The sequence below is a fragment of the Panulirus ornatus genome, chromosome 10 (genome assembly GCF_036320965.1).
Source record: "Panulirus ornatus isolate Po-2019 chromosome 10, ASM3632096v1, whole genome shotgun sequence".
NCBI lineage: Eukaryota > Metazoa > Arthropoda > Malacostraca > Decapoda > Palinuridae > Panulirus > Panulirus ornatus.
The window spans coordinates 63,622,598-63,641,859 of NC_092233.1; the positions used below are offsets into that span (position 1 = coordinate 63,622,598).

Sequence of the window (19,262 nt, forward strand, 5' to 3'; positions counted from 1 at the left end):
ATGTGTTCTTTTATCCTGTGTCGGGGGGAGGGGGGGGGAGCGTTACGTAAGAGCCTTACCAACCACATCTTTGTGGAGTCTTCGCCACGCCAGACGTAAACACTGAGTCTTGTATTACGTTGGGCTGCCCCGTCTAGGTTAATTGCTGTTAGGCTTATGGTAAATTACCCTCGGGAATAACACGTTTCCAAGACTTTCATCATAATGTGTGAGGGAAAACTGGATTCTTGAACCTGGTGGAACGTGATGACTCGCTTGGGGTCTGGAGCCGACTCGACGTTGATGACTTTTTGTGATGACTTGGAGCCAGATGAGGTCCAGACCTGACTCTGGGTTGATGACTTAAGACTCAGATGAGGGTAGACTTGACGTTGATGACTTTTCGTGATAACTTGGAGCCAGATGAGGACCAGACCTGACTCAGTGTTGACGACGACAGGTGATGATTTACAAGCAAATGAGATTCAGACTTGACGATGACGCCTTGTGTTGACTTTAAGTCAGACGAGACCAGAAACTGACGCACAAGCATGACCAACAAGAGGAAAAGGGTAGGCGGAGGGCGCCACTTAGGAACACTGTTATGTACGTGGTTATTGTGGAGCTTTATGATTTTAGGCTTGTACCCTACCATAACACTAATCCTCACCCTCGACCACGATTGCCCATCCCAACCACAGATATTATCATCCCACACCCGACGTTTTGTCTTGGGGTTAGTATCACATTTTCTCGTCTCTTTGAGTCATCCTAGTCTTACAGATATCCAGTTTCATCCTTTTTTTTTTTTTTTCTTGTTTCCTTTACCAGATTTCTGGTTCTGTCCGGAAATATCACTGTCGAATCCTTTCTGTAGACAGCCAGTGCCTGTCCCATCCTTCCTGTACACTGTCAGCGCCCCGTCCCGCCTCACTTCGCCTGTCTTTATTTTTTCCTTTCATAATCCAGAATCCAATTGGTCGTCCTCTCACCTGTCACTGCCACTACCCCGTCCACCAGTTTTTTCCTGTTTTATCCACACTGTCATCCCTGTTATCTCTTCCCTCATTATCATTTGAGTTGTTCTGCTTGTTTGACCGCTTCTCTTTACTTATTACCTCCTTGTTCATCGCAAACACATTCTGCCACACGAGTCTATACGTCCATTAGCTCTTCATTCCTAAACGGGTCTGCTGACCTTAATCCCTTCCTATATACCATCACCAGGTTCTGCTGGCCCTGATTCCCTCTCATGGCCCATCTCCAGCCTGGCCGTGGTCCACCACCCTGGCCTCCTATCATCAACATAGCCTAATCATCGGTTCGGCTTCGGGTGAGGGAGAATGTTTACATATTCCAGTTTTCTGTGAATATTTTCTTCATCGTTTTCGCCCTTCTTCCAGCACGTTTAATTACTGCCAACCCTTCCTTCTTGATGGTAAACTGTTCACATGCTGATCATGTGTTTATATGGGTCCTGTCGTGACTCACTGACCACTTCAGAGTGACCATGACTTATGTAAAGGTCGCTGTGAACTGATTGAGAAGGTTAGCCCAATATAGTCTACCGTCAGCTGTTACTTGCTTCTGTACTTTCGTCGCCCAGCTGGTGTGTCAGCAACACAAACATCGTGTAATGTGCTGACTTGGAAAGTGAACTTTGAATTTCTGTATAGAATGTTTTCATTTTATTCGAAGTTAATTTCAGCTAATTTTTCGTGTATTCAGACCAAAATTGTACATATATATCAGGTGTATTTGTTTGCGGCATTTATGGATCTAGAGAAAGCATAGTGATAGATATGCTCTGCGGAAGGTCTTAGGAAAATATAATGTGGGAGGAAAGCTTGTAGAAGCAGAGAAGTTTTTATCAAGGTTGTAAGGCGTGTGTACGAGAGGGAAGAGAGGAGAGTAAGTGGTTGCAAGTGAAGGTTGGCCTGCGTCAGGGGTGTGTGATGTCTCCACGGGAGTCTAATTTGTTTTTGGATGGGGTGGTGAGGAGGGTTAATGCGAGAGTCTTGCAGAGAGGGGCAAGTTCATATTTACTCTAAATATCCCTCCCTCACACACTCTTCCAAACTCTGTCACCAACTTCTATCAGCCACCAGTGCTGTATCATCAGCAAACGACAACTGACACTTCTTAGGCCCTCTAATACCCGATATGATGCATACTTGCCCCTCATCTCTTCTCTCTTCCCTCTCGTACGCACACCTTGATAAATACTTCTCTGCTAAAAGCTTTCCTCCCACACTGTATTTTCTTAAGACCCTATCATATGCTTTTTCGAGATCCATAAATGCACCATATATATATATATATATATATATATATATATATATATATATATATATATATATATATATATATATCCTCCGTATTTTCTGCGTGTCGTAAACGGCGACTAAAAGGGGAAGGAGCGAGGGGCTGGAAATCCTCCCCTCCAGTTTTTACTTTTCTAAAAGAAGGAACAGAGAAGGGGGCCAAGTGAGGATTTTCCTTCTTAAGCTCAGTCTTCTTTTCTTAACGCTACTTCGCTTACGATGGAAATGGCAAATATGTATAAAAAAAAAAAAAAAATATATATATATATATATATATATATATATATATATATATATATATATATATATATATATATATATATATATCGCTACCTCGCTATCGCGGGAAATGGCGAATAGTATAAATATATATATATATATATATATATATATATATATATATATATATATATATATATATATATATATATTTATTTATTTATCTGTTTATTTATCATACTTGATCGCAATTTCCCGCGTCAGCAAGGTAGCGCTAGAAACAAACGAAGAACGACCCATCCACTCGTATGCACATAAATGTACATAAACGCCCCCGTACACGCACATGTACATACATATACATATCAACATATATACATATACGTACTCATACACAGATATACATATGTACACATGTACATATTCATACTTGTTTGCCTTTATCCATTACTGGCGCTACCCCGCGCTACAGGAAACAGCATCGGTACCCAGGCTTCAGCGAGGTAGAGCCAAGAAAACAGACAACAAAGGCCACATTGGTTCACACTCAGTCTCTCGCTGTCATGTGTAATCCACCGAAACCTCAGCTCCCTTTCCCCATCCAGGCCCCACAGACCTTTTCATACCCCAGACGTTTCACATGTCCCGGTGTTGTACCGTAGATTACAAGATAACATAACAAGGCAGTTATCAAGATAATCTGGAGGTAAAAATCACTGTTTTTTCTGTATGATGTAATTTGACATGTTTGTGCGTCACATTACGCGTTGCCCCTGACCCGTGTGTGCGTCACGTAACGCGGTGCCCCTGACCCGTGTGTGCGTCACGTAACGCGGTGCCCCTGACCCGTGTGTGCGTCATGTGACTCAGTTACCCCTGAAGCATGATTGCATCACGTGACTCGGTGAACCCCTGACGCATAGTTGTGTCACGTGACTGTGACCTTGACGCATGTGTACATCACGTGACTATGTGACCCCCCCCCCCCCTTGGCTCTCGCACAAAGAAACCTGTCACATAGGTTAAAAAAAAAAATCTTTATATTATGTTTTTCGTGCGCACAGATGTAGAAAATGCCATCCACTATAGTTGTACAGAAGTGTTCGAACATGGACCCTTAACGGAGGGGGGAAATATGTGACTTTGTCTGACCCTGATCCTACTCCCTGGTAGCCCTCATCCCTCCTCGCTCAACACTATCGCAGTCTGCCGGCCCTGAATCCCACCCATAATCACCTTTGCTCGACTGAAATCAGAGTGTAGTTAAGTTCAGGTGTAGTGGTGAGCACGACGGAGGTGGCGGCTGACCCAAGTGCACAAAACGCCACCGTCTATTCTATTACCTATTTGATATTTCTCTCTCTCTCTCTCTCTCTCTCTCTCTCTCTCTCTCTCTCATCATCATCATCAGAGAAGCGTTGCGTGGTCTTAGCGATCGTGTCCTCATCCATACCTCACCTGGTCCTCTCTTATTGTCCTGATGTGATCATTTTTCCCCGGCCATCTGGCATCTGCCAAGTGCAGACTGACTCTCGCGTTTTCTTTATCTGCCGTTAAATAATTCATTATGTGTTTCCCCCGTCCAGTATTTTGCTATACTTTTCCTATGAGTCCATACCTCTCCCTCGCCCTACTTGCAGAGTTAACAGAATGTGGCAAATCTTTGTTGTACATCAAGAATTTTGAAGCTGAGCCTCCCATGATGTTTCCCTTGAGTAGGTGGTCAACGTCAAGGCCCCACAGTTGTCATCTCTGTACTTTATGCAGTTTCGGGGTGACCCTCTGCCCTAAAGCACCACTTTTCACTCAGCGGCTGTGAGTCTGTGTGACGTTGTGGGTCAGCAGTGCAGCGCGTGAAGAGTAAATCCTGTGACCTAAGTAAGCTCGGCGACCTTCTGGTGCACCCATTTCTCCCAGATGGATTCTAAGACCTCAAGTCTCCCAGGGTTCTCATAACCCTCAGTGTAGATGTGAGGTACAGTCGTCACTTACCCTCGTCTCATCCTGTCTACTCTCTGGGTTGGCCCTTCGTTATTTTCACCAAGAAGTCGATTGGGTTTGCCCTCGGCCTACGCTCTATGCGAATGGAAGGGGACCTTACCACCTCATTACCTCACAGACGTCACCAGAGCCATATGTGGCTTACACCACCTCCACTTACCTTGTTGTTCGCGTGCACGACTCTCTGGGCCAAAGAAGTGCTTCTTCTTCAAGTTCCACTTGAGTCTCATCAGGGCTTATCCTCTCAAGTCCTCTTAGTCTACAGAGGACTAATTTACGTTGACATTATCTTGACCCCATCCTGAGGAAGTGTTTACATTTTGGCTGTATCTGTATACACATTGGACTGGGGGGGAGAGGTTATGGAGGGGTGAAGCAGGGGGAAAAACACCATCAGTGTGTGTCTGTGTCCAGGGCAGGAAGAGGAAAAGTGTGGAGGTGTTATGGAAGACGAGAGACCTGGTGATTGAAACTTGGCCGTGTGTGTGTGTGTGTGTGTGTTTTGGGGGGGCTTCCCCCAGAGGTTGGGCTGACGAAGACGTAGGGTGTGCGTTGGGGTAGATGGAAGGAGGCCCTTCATTCCCCTCCCCCTTCCCCCACCACCACCTAACCTGCAGGCAGAAATGAAATTACAGACTTTTTCCTCTCTTCTTCGTGACGACATGTTTGTCTGGTGTGCCAGCGTACTGGACCAGTATACCATCATCGTGATGGGGTGGCATCATCGTGATGGGGTGGCATCTCCGTGATGGGGTGGCATCACCGTGATGGGGTGGCATCACCGTGATGGGGTGGCATCACCGTGATGGGGTGGCATCATCGTGATGGGGTGGCATCTCCGTGATGGGGTGGCATCTCCGTGATGGGGTGGCATCATCGTGATGGGGTGGCATCACCGTGATGGGGTGGCATCACCGTGATGGGGAGGCATCATCGTGATGGGGTGGCATCATCGTGATGGGGTGGCATCATCGTGATGGGGTGGCATCTCCGTGATGGGGTGGCATCATCGTGATGGGGTGGCATCACCGTGATGGGGTGGCATCACCGTGATGGGGTGGCATCACCGTGATGGGGTGGCATCACCGTGATGGGTGGCATCACCGTGATGGGGTGGCATCACCGTGATGGGGTGGCATCACCGTGATGGGGTGGCATCACCGTGATGGGGTGGCATCATCGTGATGGGGTGGCATCATCGTGATGGGGTGGCATCATCGTGATGGGGTGGCATCTCCGTGATGGGGTGGCATCATCGTGATGGGGTGGCATCACCGTGATGGGGTGGCATCACCGTGATGGGGTGGCATCACCGTGATGGGGTGGCATCACCGTGATGGGGTGGCATCATCGTGATGGGGTGGCATCACCGTGATGGGGTGGCATCACCGTGATGGGGTGGCATCACCGTGATGGGGTGGCATCACCGTGATGGGGTGGCATCATCGTGATGGGGTGGCATCACCGTGATGGGGTGGCATCATCGTGATGGGGTGGCATCATCGTGATGGGGTGGCATCATCGTGATGGGGTGGCATCACCGTGATGGGGTGGCATCATCGTGATGGGGTGGCATCATCGTGATGGGGTGGCATCACCGTGATGGGGTGGCATCATCGTGATGGGGTGGCATCACCGTGATGGGGTGGCATCATCGTGATGGGAACATCATTCTGGTTATATAAATGTGACATTAAGTTTTCATACATAATGACATGACTGGATTGTGATCTACCGTTGGAAAGTTTGTTGAACACATGTTTGTTGAGATGAAGTCACTTGTGACCCGCACGACGGTCAAGCCTTGGCCTGTTAAGTTAGATATTATTTTCGAAGTCGTTGATTTGGATCATGCCTGGCGAGGTCGTTAAGTTAGATCATGACTAATGAGGTCGTTAAGTTGGATCATGCCTAACGAGGTCGTTAAGTTGGATCATGCCTAACGAGGTCGTTAAGTTGGATCATGACTCACGAGGTTGAACCATCATCCCATTAATCAGGTCACAATTTAGAGAGTGCATCACCCACACAACGACCTTGTCATCCGTCGTGGCTTATGTACCCGGGAATCGGCTCGTACGTCATTGGTCGGCTCACACGTCATTGGTCGGCTCACACGTCATTGGTCGGCTCACACGGCATTGGTCGGCTCACACGTCATTGGTCGGCTCACATGCCATTGGTCGGCTCACACGTCATTGGTCGGCTCACACGTCATTGGTCGGCTCACATGCCATTGGTCGGCTCACACGTCATTGGTCGGCTCACATGTCATTGGTCGGCTCACACGTCATTGGTCGGCTCACACGTCATTGGTCGGCTCACATGTCATTGGTCGGCTCACATGCCATTGGTCGGCTCACACGTCATTGGTCGGCTCACACGTCATTGGTCGGCTCGCATGCCATTGGTCGGCTCGCACGTCATTGGTCGGCTCACATGCCATTGGTCGGCTCACACGTCGATGACCCGGGCATGCGTCACAGTTCCGGTCAAGCACCATAAGACAGACGGCACAATGGAGGCCAGCCAGCACATAACGCGTCATGGGTCACATTATGGCTGAGTATCACAAGGTAGGGTCGTCTTAGGTCAGGTCAAGTTCGTTACAGCGAAGGTCACCAGGTTTTAGATTTAGGATTAGGTCACGTTGATGACGTCTTGTTACATTCTGGAAGGTCTGAAGAGAGCTTTTGTACAGTGTTCCGTGTTCCTGTAGAACTGAGTTCCGTGTTCCTGTGTTTCTTTTATGGCATTGATGTTTAGCTTTTCCCGTGGCACAGCTGACGCGCCCCCCGGGGCACCCGTGATCACCCCCAGACCCACCCCAGCAGACAACCCGCACCCACCCCCTATGCCCTCACCTGAGGCTAGGCGACCCCACCCCTGCCTCCTACCTGACTGATGGGCGAGCCATGGCGTGAATGAGGAGCCTGGAGGTGGGTAAGGCGAGGAGAGAGGGTCGAGAGTGGCGGCGGCGACGGGCGGGCAGTGGAGGGCAGCGGTCGGACGCGTGCTGGGGGACGCACACCCACCGTGGGGGAGTGGCAACGGCCGAGCTCGGGCGTGAGAGGACACAGGTCGGTTGTGACTGGTGACCCCGGGTGATGGTGAGGGAGGCCGGCACTCTCCTGGTGAGCGGCCGGGCCACCGGCTGAACCTGCGGCGGGCGCGTGTCATGGTGAGGCCACACTAGCGGCATGTCGCCCTCCTACCGCCTGGCCCCCAGACCCTGCCGGGCGCCGTGGCTGCCGCCGCGGTGACTACTGCGTCCTGGACATGAACTGAAATTGCGTGTCGCTAGAGGACGCGTGGGTGCGAGGGCTCCTAGGCACGGGCCCAAGGGACACCCCCCGGCCGCCCCCAGGGGCCCCGGACCTGCTCGCCCACGCCGGCTGGGCGGCCCAGGGGCGGGGGGCGGCCATGAATGGGCGGGTGTTACATCAGGAGGAAGTGGTGCGCGTCCACGTGGCCACGACCACGAGCACGACGGCCGCCTGTAGCACCTCCAACAACGGTCGGCCGCCGCCACCGCCGCGCCGCGCCATCCTATTGGATCAGCGCGGTGGCCGCATCGCTGGACCGCTCATGGCGGAGGCGGGAGGAGAGTTCACCTTCGAGCTGATCGAGAACTACCCGACCCTGGGGCTGTCGGCGGTGCAGGACGGGTCGGGCACGATCATCAACTGGCGCGGGATGAGGGGCACCTCGCGCGTCCAGCGGTGCAACCGACGCGAGAAGGACTTCCTGGAGCAGGAGGCCAACCGCTCGCCCAGGACGCGGCCATCCGTCCTGGACCCTTACCTGCCCACCTTCCAGCACCTGCTGTGTGACCTTGACCTCGTGGCTTCGTCACTTCACCTCAAGAACTACCCTGTGTGTGAGAACGATGTCTACGATGTCAACAGTGAGTGTCGCGCGGGGAGGGGGAGGCGAGGAGCCCGTCCTCACACTCCCCACCCCCTACCCTTCCCCCATCACCCCATACCCTTCCCCCTTCACCAGTATCCTTCCCGCTTCACTCCATACCCTTCCCCCACGACCCTTCCCCCCTTCACCAGCCCCCCTCTATCCCCCCAGGGCTGGACCACAACCACACCCGCCCCAGTGTATCGGCGTTGGTCCAGCCCGTCAGTGCAGACTGGTATGTATACTGTGTTCAGGACAGTGTAGACTGGTATGTATACTGTGTTCAGGACAGTGTAGACTAGTATGTATACTGTGTTCAGGACAGTGTAGACTGGTATGTATACTGTGTTCAGGACAGTGTAGACTGGTATGTATACTGTGTTCACGACAATGTAGACTGGTACGTATACTGTTTTCACTTACAGTAACACCATTCTCCCCCAACATGCGTAAGCTATCTCCCCCCCTCCGTCCTCCCCTCCCAACAGGATAACACTAACACACACATCCCTTCCCTCCTCCCTCTATCCCGTGCACCTCCCCCCGCCCCCTCATAGTGGGACCCCCTCTATCCCACACTAATGTCTTAGGTTTTCAGTCACGCATCACTTCCACAGTCCCAGCTAACTCCCACACAGTCACGCTTTACACCCACATAGTCACGCTTTACACCACCACAGTCACGCCTCACTCCCCCACACTCACGCCTCACTCCCCCACAGTCACGACTCACTCCCCCACAGTCACGCCTCACTCCCCCACAGTCACGACTCACTCCCCCAGTCACGCCTCACTCCCACACAGTCACGCCTCACTCCCCCACAGTCACGCCTCACTCCCCCACAGTCACGCCTCACTCCCACACAGTCACGCCTCACTCCCACGCAGTCACGCCTCACTCCCACACAGTCACGCCTCACTTCCCCACAGTCACGCCTCACTCCCACACAGTCACGCCTCACTCCCCCAGTCACGCCTTACTCCCACACAGTCACGCCTCACTCCCACACAGTCACGCCTCACTCCCACACAGTCACGCCTCACTCCCACACCTGTGCTCAAGGATTTCCCCCTCTCTCCCACAGTGTCCGTGCCACCGCCGGATGGGGGCGTGGAAGAGGACCGAGACCGGACGGAGACCCGCGGTCCGCTTCCCCCCGGACCGCAGATCACGGACCACCAGGCCCGGGCCGCACTGCTGGCCCATGTGGCTGATCGCTGCTGCTGGGGCTCTGGGGCCGCCAAAAAGATGGCCATAGTTAAGATTAACTATGATTCCGCTTTCCACGTGAGTACCTGTTGTCATGACCTGCCTGGGTCAATACCTGTTAGCATGACCTGCCTGGGTCAATACCTGTTGTCATGACCTGCCTGGGTCAATACCTGTTGGCATGACCTGCTTGGGTCAATACCTGTTGCCATGACCTGCCTAGGTCAATACCTGTTGGCATGACCTGCCTGGGTCAATACCTGTTGGCATGACCTGCCTGGGTCAATACCTGTTGGCATGACCTGCCTGGGTCAATACCTGTTGCCATGACCTGCCTGGGTCAATACCTGTTGCCATGACCTGCCTGGGTCAATACCTGTTGGCATGACCTGCCTGGGTCAATACCTGTTGCCATGACCTGCCTGGGTCAATACCTGTTGCCATGACCTGCCTGGGTCAGTACCTGTTGCCATGACCTGCCTAGGTCAATACCTGTTGGCATGACCTGCCTGGGTCAATACCTGTTGCCATGACCTGCCTGGGTCAATACCTGTTGGCATGACCTGCCTGGGTCAGTACCTGTTGCCATGACCTGCCTGGGTCAATACCTGTTGCCATGACCTGCCTGGGTCAGTACCTGTTCCCATGACCTGCCTGGGTCTGTACGCATGTCTCTTAAAGTTGGGAAGGTTATACGAAGAAGGAAAGACAAAAGGAGGAAGAGAATTCCAAAATTTAGCCGTTTGACAGGTCTCATAACGGTGTGTCCTCGAGTGACCGATCTCCACATAAAAACTGTAGGAAACAGAGACCAGACGCGTGCCTCGCGTCCATGTCTCAGGGGTGGGGATATGTGCAGGCAACACATGAGAACTATAGAAAATAGAGAGAGAGAGAGAGAAGAGAGAGAGGAGAGAGAGAGAGAGAGAGAGAGAGAGAGAGAGAGAGAGAGAGAGAGAGAGAGAGAGAGAGAGAGTAGCAACATGACGGCAGGAATGAGAAGGTTGAAGAGAGGTGATGCCAGGAGAATTAATGAGAGGGAAGGTTTATGATTCCAGTGTGGTTAATAGACAGCTGGAGGATGAGCTACTCTAAGTGTGAGACCAGTGCTTCATGCTCGGCAAGATAAAACCTCTCTAGGTATGCAACACCTGTGCTCACAAGGAAAATGATTACGTTCTGAGAAGCAGATTTTGCCGTGCTGATCATGCTGGGTTTTGAGGAGAGAGAGAGAGAGAGAGAGAGAGGCAAGATATGGTTATGGCCATCATGTTTATGTGTTGAATTGTGTTGTTATGAAATTGAGCTGAGGGAAATGAATGATTCTAGGAGGAAGATACAGGAAGAAATTACGTTGTAGCACTGTTATTACGACAAGGTAGCTACTTCCCCAATCTGAGATGCTGCATAGGTCCGAAGTGAGAGATGATATGTGTTCATTGTGAGAAAGAGAACTAATAGTAGCAGTAGGAGGAGGAGGAGGGGATGTGGAGCTGATGTATTCACACTGGAATCATCAGCATCACAGTGGATAGAGGTGGAAGTGGAGGAAGAGTAGATCATTTAATGAGACAAGAAAGTGATTACGTGATAGGATAAGTTGTTGAGAAAGACCATTGTTCATATGATAGCAGTGGCATGTTCACCTCATTGATAGTGGTGATGACCGGGTGAAAGTGATGTGAATATGATGGTAGGTACAAGTGACCACTTTAAGATGAATGTGAGCGTGACGGTCGCAAACATGAACTGAAAATGAATGCATGAAAATAGAGCGTAAGAGTCGGGTTTCTCACAAGGCTAATATAGATTATTGAGAAATAGATCTAAGAGGCATTTTTGTTTAGAATGTTTACAAGAATGAGTAAGTATTATAAGCATGAGAGGAACTGAGACGAAATTTGTTTTGCCCGTGTGAGGGCGGTTTATCTGCTTAAACAGAGACTGTACACTGAAGGTGTGTAGTACAGTCGCTATGTAGATAGAGACGATATATAGATGGAGATGATTTATAGATGGACAGAGTGGGCGAGCTGGTGCATTCAGAAGGATTGAGGGGGATTATCTTCCGTCGGGGGAAGGGATTGTTGTATAGTGTGTGGGGGGAAGGGAAGGAAGGATTTTTTTTTTACATTTCTTTAGTGTTGTGGGAGAGAGTGAGGGAGGGAGGAAGTCTCGGGCAGGCCCAGAAGTGTGGTGTGGGACGGCCAGTCACCATCACGGACCTGACGGATGGGACAGAATAAATGTATGGAAGTGGTGATGTGAAGTGGTTATTGTAGGGGATTAGGATATGTGGTTAAGTAGTTGGCTAAGCAAAATATTATATGCGGTGGAAGATCTCTCTCTCTCTCTCTCTCTCTCTCTCTCTCTCTCTCTCTCTCTCTCTCTCTCTCTCTCTCTCTCTCTCTCTCTCTCTCTCTCTCCTTGGGGTGCAGTTATATCCGCCGGGATCAAGATACGGGGCTGTAGATCACAGGTGAAGTCATGTCAAAGCAGGAATCTTGCTCATGAGAGAATGGTAATATGCATGTATATAATCATACTTGATCGCCGTTTTCCGCGTTAGCGAGGTAGCGCCAGGAACAGACGGAAAAAAGGTCACATTCGTTCACATCCATTTTCTAGCTGCCATGTGCAATGCACCAAAACCAAGGCTCCCTATCCACATTCAGGCCCCACACTCTTTTCCATGGTTTACCCAAGACGTTTCACATGCCCTGGTTCAGGCCAGTGAATGCGCGTCAACCTCTGTAAACCACATCGTTCCAATTCACTCTATCTTGTGTACGCCTTTCAACTTCCTGCATGTTCAGGCCCCGATCGCTCGAAATCTTTTTCACTCCATCCTTCCATCTCCAATTTGGCCTCCCGGTTCTCCTTGTTCCCTCCACCTCTGACACATATATCTTCTTTGTCAACCTCTCCTCACTCATTCTGTCTCCATGTCCAACCCATTTCAGCACACCCTCTTCAACTCTCTCTCTCTCTCTCTCTCTCTCTCTCTCTCTCTCTCTCTCTCTCTCTCTCTCTCTCTCTCTCTCTCTCTCTCTCTCTCTCTCTCTCTCTCTCTCAGCCACACTTTTGTTACCACACATCTCTCTTGCTCTCTTATCACTTACTGATCAAACCACTTCACACCTTACATTGTTCTCTTTCATTTCATTTCCAACACATTCACCCTCCTCTGCATATCCCATGCCTCGCAAACGTACAACATCGGCGTGACTTCTATATCTTCAGACATACGTGTCTTCGTTCCCTCTCCCACCCTGTGACTCACTTCCGCTTCTACGGTTTCACTCACTGCCATGTCCACTGCCAGGTATCTAAAACACTTCACTTCCTCCACGTTTTCTCCCTCCAAACTTATATTCCAGTTAACATTTCCTTGTATCCTTCTCAACCTAATGACCTTACTTTTATTCACATTCACTCTCGGCTTCCTTCTTTCACGCACTCTTCCAAACTCAGTCACCATCTTCTGCAGTCTCTCATTCGAATGTGCCACCAATGCTGTGTCATCAGCAAACAACAGTAAATGCATATATGTACAAGACTGTTCAGGCGTTGTAGATCTAGACTTGTGGTTCGAACCCGTTTTGAAAATCATGTCCCACGATTTGAGTGGGGTTGGGTTGTGGGGGGGTGCATACATATGTTGTACTAATTCAGTGTCGGTAGAGTCGAACCCTCATCAGGAAAGCATTACCAGGCCATTAGGAACCAATAAGCCACCATGATGTATGTCATGACGCTCCTCGTCATGCACACACCAAAACTTGTGAGTCTCACACACACACACACACACGCACACACACACGCACACACACACACACACACGCACACACACACACACACACACACACACACACACACACACACACACAGCTTTTTACCTTCGAAGTTGCAGCTCGCCTTGAGACTCAGTGTGTTATAGTGAGGTAAAGTTCTAGATTTCATAGAAGTGTTGTGGTGCAGACTTGCTAATTACTGTCCATCAGCAGCGCAGCATATGATGAACTGTGGCCATCTGATGTACTGTACATCAGCAGGGCAGCATATAATGAACTGTGGTCATCTGATGTACTGTACATCAGCATGGCAGCATATGATTACTGTGGCCATCTGATGTACTATACATCAGCAGGGCAGAATATGATGTACTGTGGCCATCTGATGTACTGTACATCAGGAGGGCAGCATATTATGTACTGTGGCCATCTGATGTACTGTACATCAGCAGGGCAGCATATTATGTACTGTGGCCATCTGATGTACTGTACATCAGCAGGGCAGCATATTATGTACTGTGGCCATCTGATGTACTGTACATCAGCAGGGCAGCATATTATGCACTGTGGCCATCTGATGTACTGTACATCAGCAGGGCAGCATATGATGTACTGTACATGAGTACATCCTTCCCATTGTCTCGGGGCTGTTGCTTCCTCCTCGTTGTAGAGCCGGGGTCTTGTCGTCACACTTGATGTGTCATACTTACATCACGTACTGAAGACTGAAGCTCGTCCCTCATCCCAAACATCACACTTCACCTGGAGATCTCCTCTACATAAACTTAGTTTGTTTGTTTTTCTTTCTTTCCAAGTTCCGTCACGCGTCGTGTTAGCGCAGTGACCCTCTGTAAGGGTGGAGCTTGGCGGGTGGAAGGGGAAAGGTGTTGTCCCGCCGGGTGGCTCATTCATCCACATTCTTCCACCAGGTAGCTGCGGTCCCCCCTCCCCCCCCCCCCTCTCTCTCTCTCTCTCTCTCTCTCTCTCTCTCTCTCTCTCTCTCTCTCTCTCTCTCTCTCTCTCTCTCTCTCTCATGGAAGAGCCACATGGCTGAGGCAGGAGTTCAGGGAAGTTGATGGTACGAGGGACTCGCGTGGGACTCATGATGACGTCACGATCGCTCGACTTGTCTTACGAGGACGAAGTCATGGACGATGCCCGAGGGTCTTTTAAGGTCTCATCCTCGACCATCTTATGTGTTATTGTGAGTTCTTCTGTTATTGAGGAAATACATATGGCCGTCACACCTGAAGCTAAATGTCCTACAGATGTAGTAGTGTTATATATGACAGACGATACAACAGTACATGTTTCTGATCAGCTTGGTGATGACGATAGCTCAGCACTTGAACTATTCATCACTCGGGAACACTGGAGAAGGACCAGTGGTTGTCTGGCACTGTTGGCTGGCTGGCCCTTACCTCAGCCCGACGCTGTCACTGCTTCTCATTGGCTTCACTGCCACTGTTGTCAGCTGGCCTCACCTCCGCCAGATATGCACTCCTGACTCTGACAGGCTTTCGTGAGGGTGGAGGGTGGGGGGGGGGGGGGGGTTGTTTATCTCAAGTTGTGCAGGTACATGCGTGCCGTGGGCCTTGTTATGTACAACCACTCGAACCTCCGTCTTCTGGCCTAGACGTTGCTCTCTGACCACAACGCTGGTTTCTGGCCACAGTATTGCTCTCTGGCAGCGCCGCCACGCTAGTAACTTTGTGGCGTAACTCACCATCGTTAGTGTGTTCCTCCATGATACCTGCGTCAGCGTGCGGTGTCAACCACCCTCAGGTGTTACTGGGTCGTGTGATCCACTCACCTTGGTTCGAAGTCAATGAAAACGATCACCTATGCATATATTTTGAATAAATTTCCTCATGGTAATAGGGATAAAAACAATGATGATTTAACAAGTCGGTATTGTTAGTCAGTTCTATATTGATCATTTCCTTTCATAATAAAGTTCTGTCAGGGAGTTCGAGCAGGACTGGGCGAGGGATACGGTCCTTCATGCAAGCTTGCCACGCTGGGTCACGACCACGTAATGTCAACAGGACTAAACTCCATAATACAGAAGCAAAACACTCATGTTTGTTTTGCTTGGACAGTCAGATGGTGTTTTATTATCTCGGTTCGAGACGTGTTGCTCGGACGATGCGACACTGGATCTAGAACGACCCTGGAGAAGTTAGTTCAACTGAGATCATATGTGATCAACGCTGTGTTGTGGGAGGGTATGGACGACACACGTCTTGCCCGAAATATATTACATTCTGATCGGCATCTAATTGTTATATATATATTCATATTTATTTTGCTTTATATATATATATATATATATATATATATATATATATATATATATATATATATATATATTCATTTATCTATTTATTTATTATACTTTGTCGCTGTCTCCCGCGTTAGCGAGGTAGCGCAAGGAAACAGACGAAAGAATGGCCCAACCCACCCACATACACATGTATATACATACACGTCCACACACGCACATATACATACCTTTACATTTCAACGTATACATACACGTACATATACATATATACACATGTACATATTCATACATGCTGCCTTCAGCCATTCCCGCTGTATAACGTATCTTTAAAACTTAATGTCGAGATTGAGCAACCCAACATCTATTTCTCAGGAAAAAAAAAAAGAGGGTTGACCAAATCTCAATACGTACAGAATATGAATAAACAAATATCTGCGGACACAGCAGCAAGTCACCTATCACCAACAAAAAAAAAAAACTCCGCTGACCCTCAGACCCACATTTCACTATATTATAGTGGGCATTTTTCTATATTCTGTGGACACCAGTACACGACGCCGTTACAGAGTTACGGCCGCGCGCGCGCGCGCGTCACCAGTACAATAAGCCCGTCACGCCAGTACAGTAATGGCATAATTTTTCATATTGTCCTAACGGGGGGCAGCTGTCTCACTCACCCCACGACTCGTGGAAAAAAAGATACTCTACAGCAATCACCACGGGGGGAGTACAGTGATATACGCTAGGGGTGGCCGCAGGGTCGACATTCCTTTTGCAACATTACTCCCAAGAAGCTTTAAGACAAGAGTGGATGATTATGCTGTTCCCGCCATTTGCTGACTTATGTCTCCCACGCAGCTTGCATGTACGGTACTTTCCTACCCCCGGCCGCTGGATAGCCAGACGTACAATGTACATCATTGAGATGGAAGGCGCTACGCGGTAAATGGTAAATCTCAGTTTCTTATCCTTTCAAGTCATCAGGTTTGGCAGTTGTCGTTCTGGTACAGCTCTTGAGAAGTTCAGCCCAAAACGACAACTTTCGTGGGATCGCGCTACCCCAAATCTACCGTGTAGTGCAAGGTACTCACCTACTGTTTACTGTTGCACAGAATATAGATAGGTCAGTCTTTCAAACACATTTAGGTTGAAAGTTAGGTTAGATCCACGACCAGAGATCGTGATAATGACTGCAAGAAAGTGAGCATTTCTTGTAAAAAATGTGGAGGGTACGTTTTATGGTGTACAGATGTCAAGTCACGTTGCAGGACACACATGTTTTCCCGGCCAGCTAAGAGAGGGACACTAGAATCGAAAAAGGAAGAAACATAGAGGCAAACATGCAAGATATTCTTTTTCAGACGAAGGAAAAAGTAACCATTGGTGTACCGCTGGGTCCTTTCGTAGGACTGCCACTGTTCCTGATATTATAAAGATCTTTATGAATGCCAGAGTGATAAACAGCTGAGAGGAGAAATAGGACAAATTATGTGAAGAATTGAGCCTTTGAAGATTTAAGACTGCGACAGAAAAATATACATTGTGACGGGGCAACACAAGTGTAAACCCTTCTCCTCTATATGTACAAATAGGTCAGCATAGGACATGTGCTCTCGTATGGACTTTGTTTATTGGTCAGGATGAGCAACTTGACGTCTGCTGTTAACATCTTAGTGGTCGCAGGTGGGCTAAAAATAGAGTCAGCTGATTTGATTATGTTGGACGTTCAGTATAATTCAACGAGAAAAATATTCAGACACGAATCATTGGCAAAGTGGTGTAGCCATTTTTGTTTGTTTCTAAACAGTTTTTCTTCAGTAATATTATGTTTTTGTTCAGAAAATCATGTCATCAAACCACTTCCGACCATCATATATGTGACATTGTAAACAGTCACAGGTCATGGTTCATTCAAGGGGGTGGAGGAGGACCCATTCTCTACATATGCTACATTTCTGTGACTGGTTACCCAGACCCTCCCAGATTATGATGTCTGGGTATGTAATTGAATCATAAATAAGTGAAATAAGCATTTAGTAGGTCACTGATGTAAGAGTGACCACAGCTAATAAAAGCTAGTTGAGTAATTACTATGATGTAATGCCTTTTATTGCCGGCCACATATCACATGAGATGGTTCGGTCATATGCGAGACCCAGCCGTGTGGCTAGGCTAGTTAAAGCTGGCTAACTACCCAGCTATGGCGCGCCACGGACATATTAAAACATCAAGTCCGACAAAGAAGCATCCAGAGTGGTAATTTATGGATTAATTACAATTAGCATAGATTTATGAGTGCTACGGCTGGCCACAGTGTGTCCTCTCAAATGGGTATCGTCCCCAAAAAGTAATGCTATTATGGTGGTCATTCAATACTATGGTTGTGTTGCAGGTGCCTTGATTATATCGTTCATGACAGAATGTAATAAGAAATTACATCAGAAAAAATACTCAGGAGGATATGAATAACCCCAGTTTCAGTGCACTGCTTGCCTGGGGTCTCTTCTCTTCTGTGGTATAACGTACCTTCAAATGTAATCATGGTGAACAAAAAACGAAGATAGTGCGATGGCAACATTAAATTTTAAACTACTGATAAAATTTTCTATTTTTTACGTGATGATTGATTGGTCCAAATTTCCTTAAGTGTATGAGTGATTTTTTTATGTATCTGGTCACGTATCTATATATACGCCCCTGCATACTTAGGTATGGATGTACCGGTATTCTACAACAGAAACATTAGCTAGGCTTGGCTAGTATTAAGATAGATATCCATTCTTATAGTGATGGAAGATTGGTTTTTGTGCCAGGTCTTGCCTTGTCTTTCCCCGCTCCCCACCCACACCTTTGATGATTATAGGAGGGTTAGATATAAGATAAGATGACTTTATTGTATAGTTGTATATCATGATACAAAACTATATTCTTTCTGGCAAGAAGTTCAATTCAGGGTACCATGTCTGAGACCTTGTTTGTTAACACACCCTCTGCCAGACCAGTTACTCGCACACCCTCACATAGTGTAATGCTTAAGACAGTACGGTTCCTAACCAGACCCTAACCCACCGTAGGCTTAAATAGGTCGAGATAATAGGAATTTTGTTTTTATTAAAAAAAAAAAAAAAACTTAATCAAACACACGAAGCGACCGAGGGGCGCTGACTGCGTTGCTCTTGAAGCTACGAAATGTAAACAAGCAGCCAACATGGACGCTCCAGGCCCTACAACATTCTTCATTCTTGCCTGCCGCTGATACAGTAAGAATACAGTTATTCAGTAGATTCTGTTGTAAATCATTACAGTCTCATAGACACATCTGACGAGGTTTTCACCGTACAGTGTGTGATAATATCGTAATTTATCAGAGTCTGTTGCAACTTAACAAATTATCATCGACACAAATGACGTCTTCCCTGTACAGTGCGTAACAATTCGTAAACTTCTGCTGTACTTCATTACAAAATCATACTCGCACCTGGCGACGGGAAAAGGATATTGCATAGTGATTATCAAATTCTTTCTAGAAAATTGGAATA

The 19,262-nt window shown here is 48.3% G+C and overlaps 1 protein-coding gene across 3 annotated transcripts in view; it reads left to right on the forward strand.

Moving 5' to 3' along the window:
* LOC139751037 (protein SSUH2 homolog) overlaps positions 1 to 19,262 on the forward strand; it is a 524,722-nt gene that overhangs the window by 462,415 nt on the left and 43,045 nt on the right. For 2 of the 3 annotated variants that reach the window (XM_071666156.1, XM_071666157.1), the window contains one exon: positions 9,518 to 9,720. In XM_071666156.1, the coding sequence (XP_071522257.1) occupies positions 9,518 to 9,720 (203 nt within the window). Of the gene's footprint in view, positions 1 to 7,312; positions 8,431 to 9,517; positions 9,721 to 19,262 lie in introns of those variants that run through there. The other variant, XM_071666155.1, reaches the window with a different exon arrangement.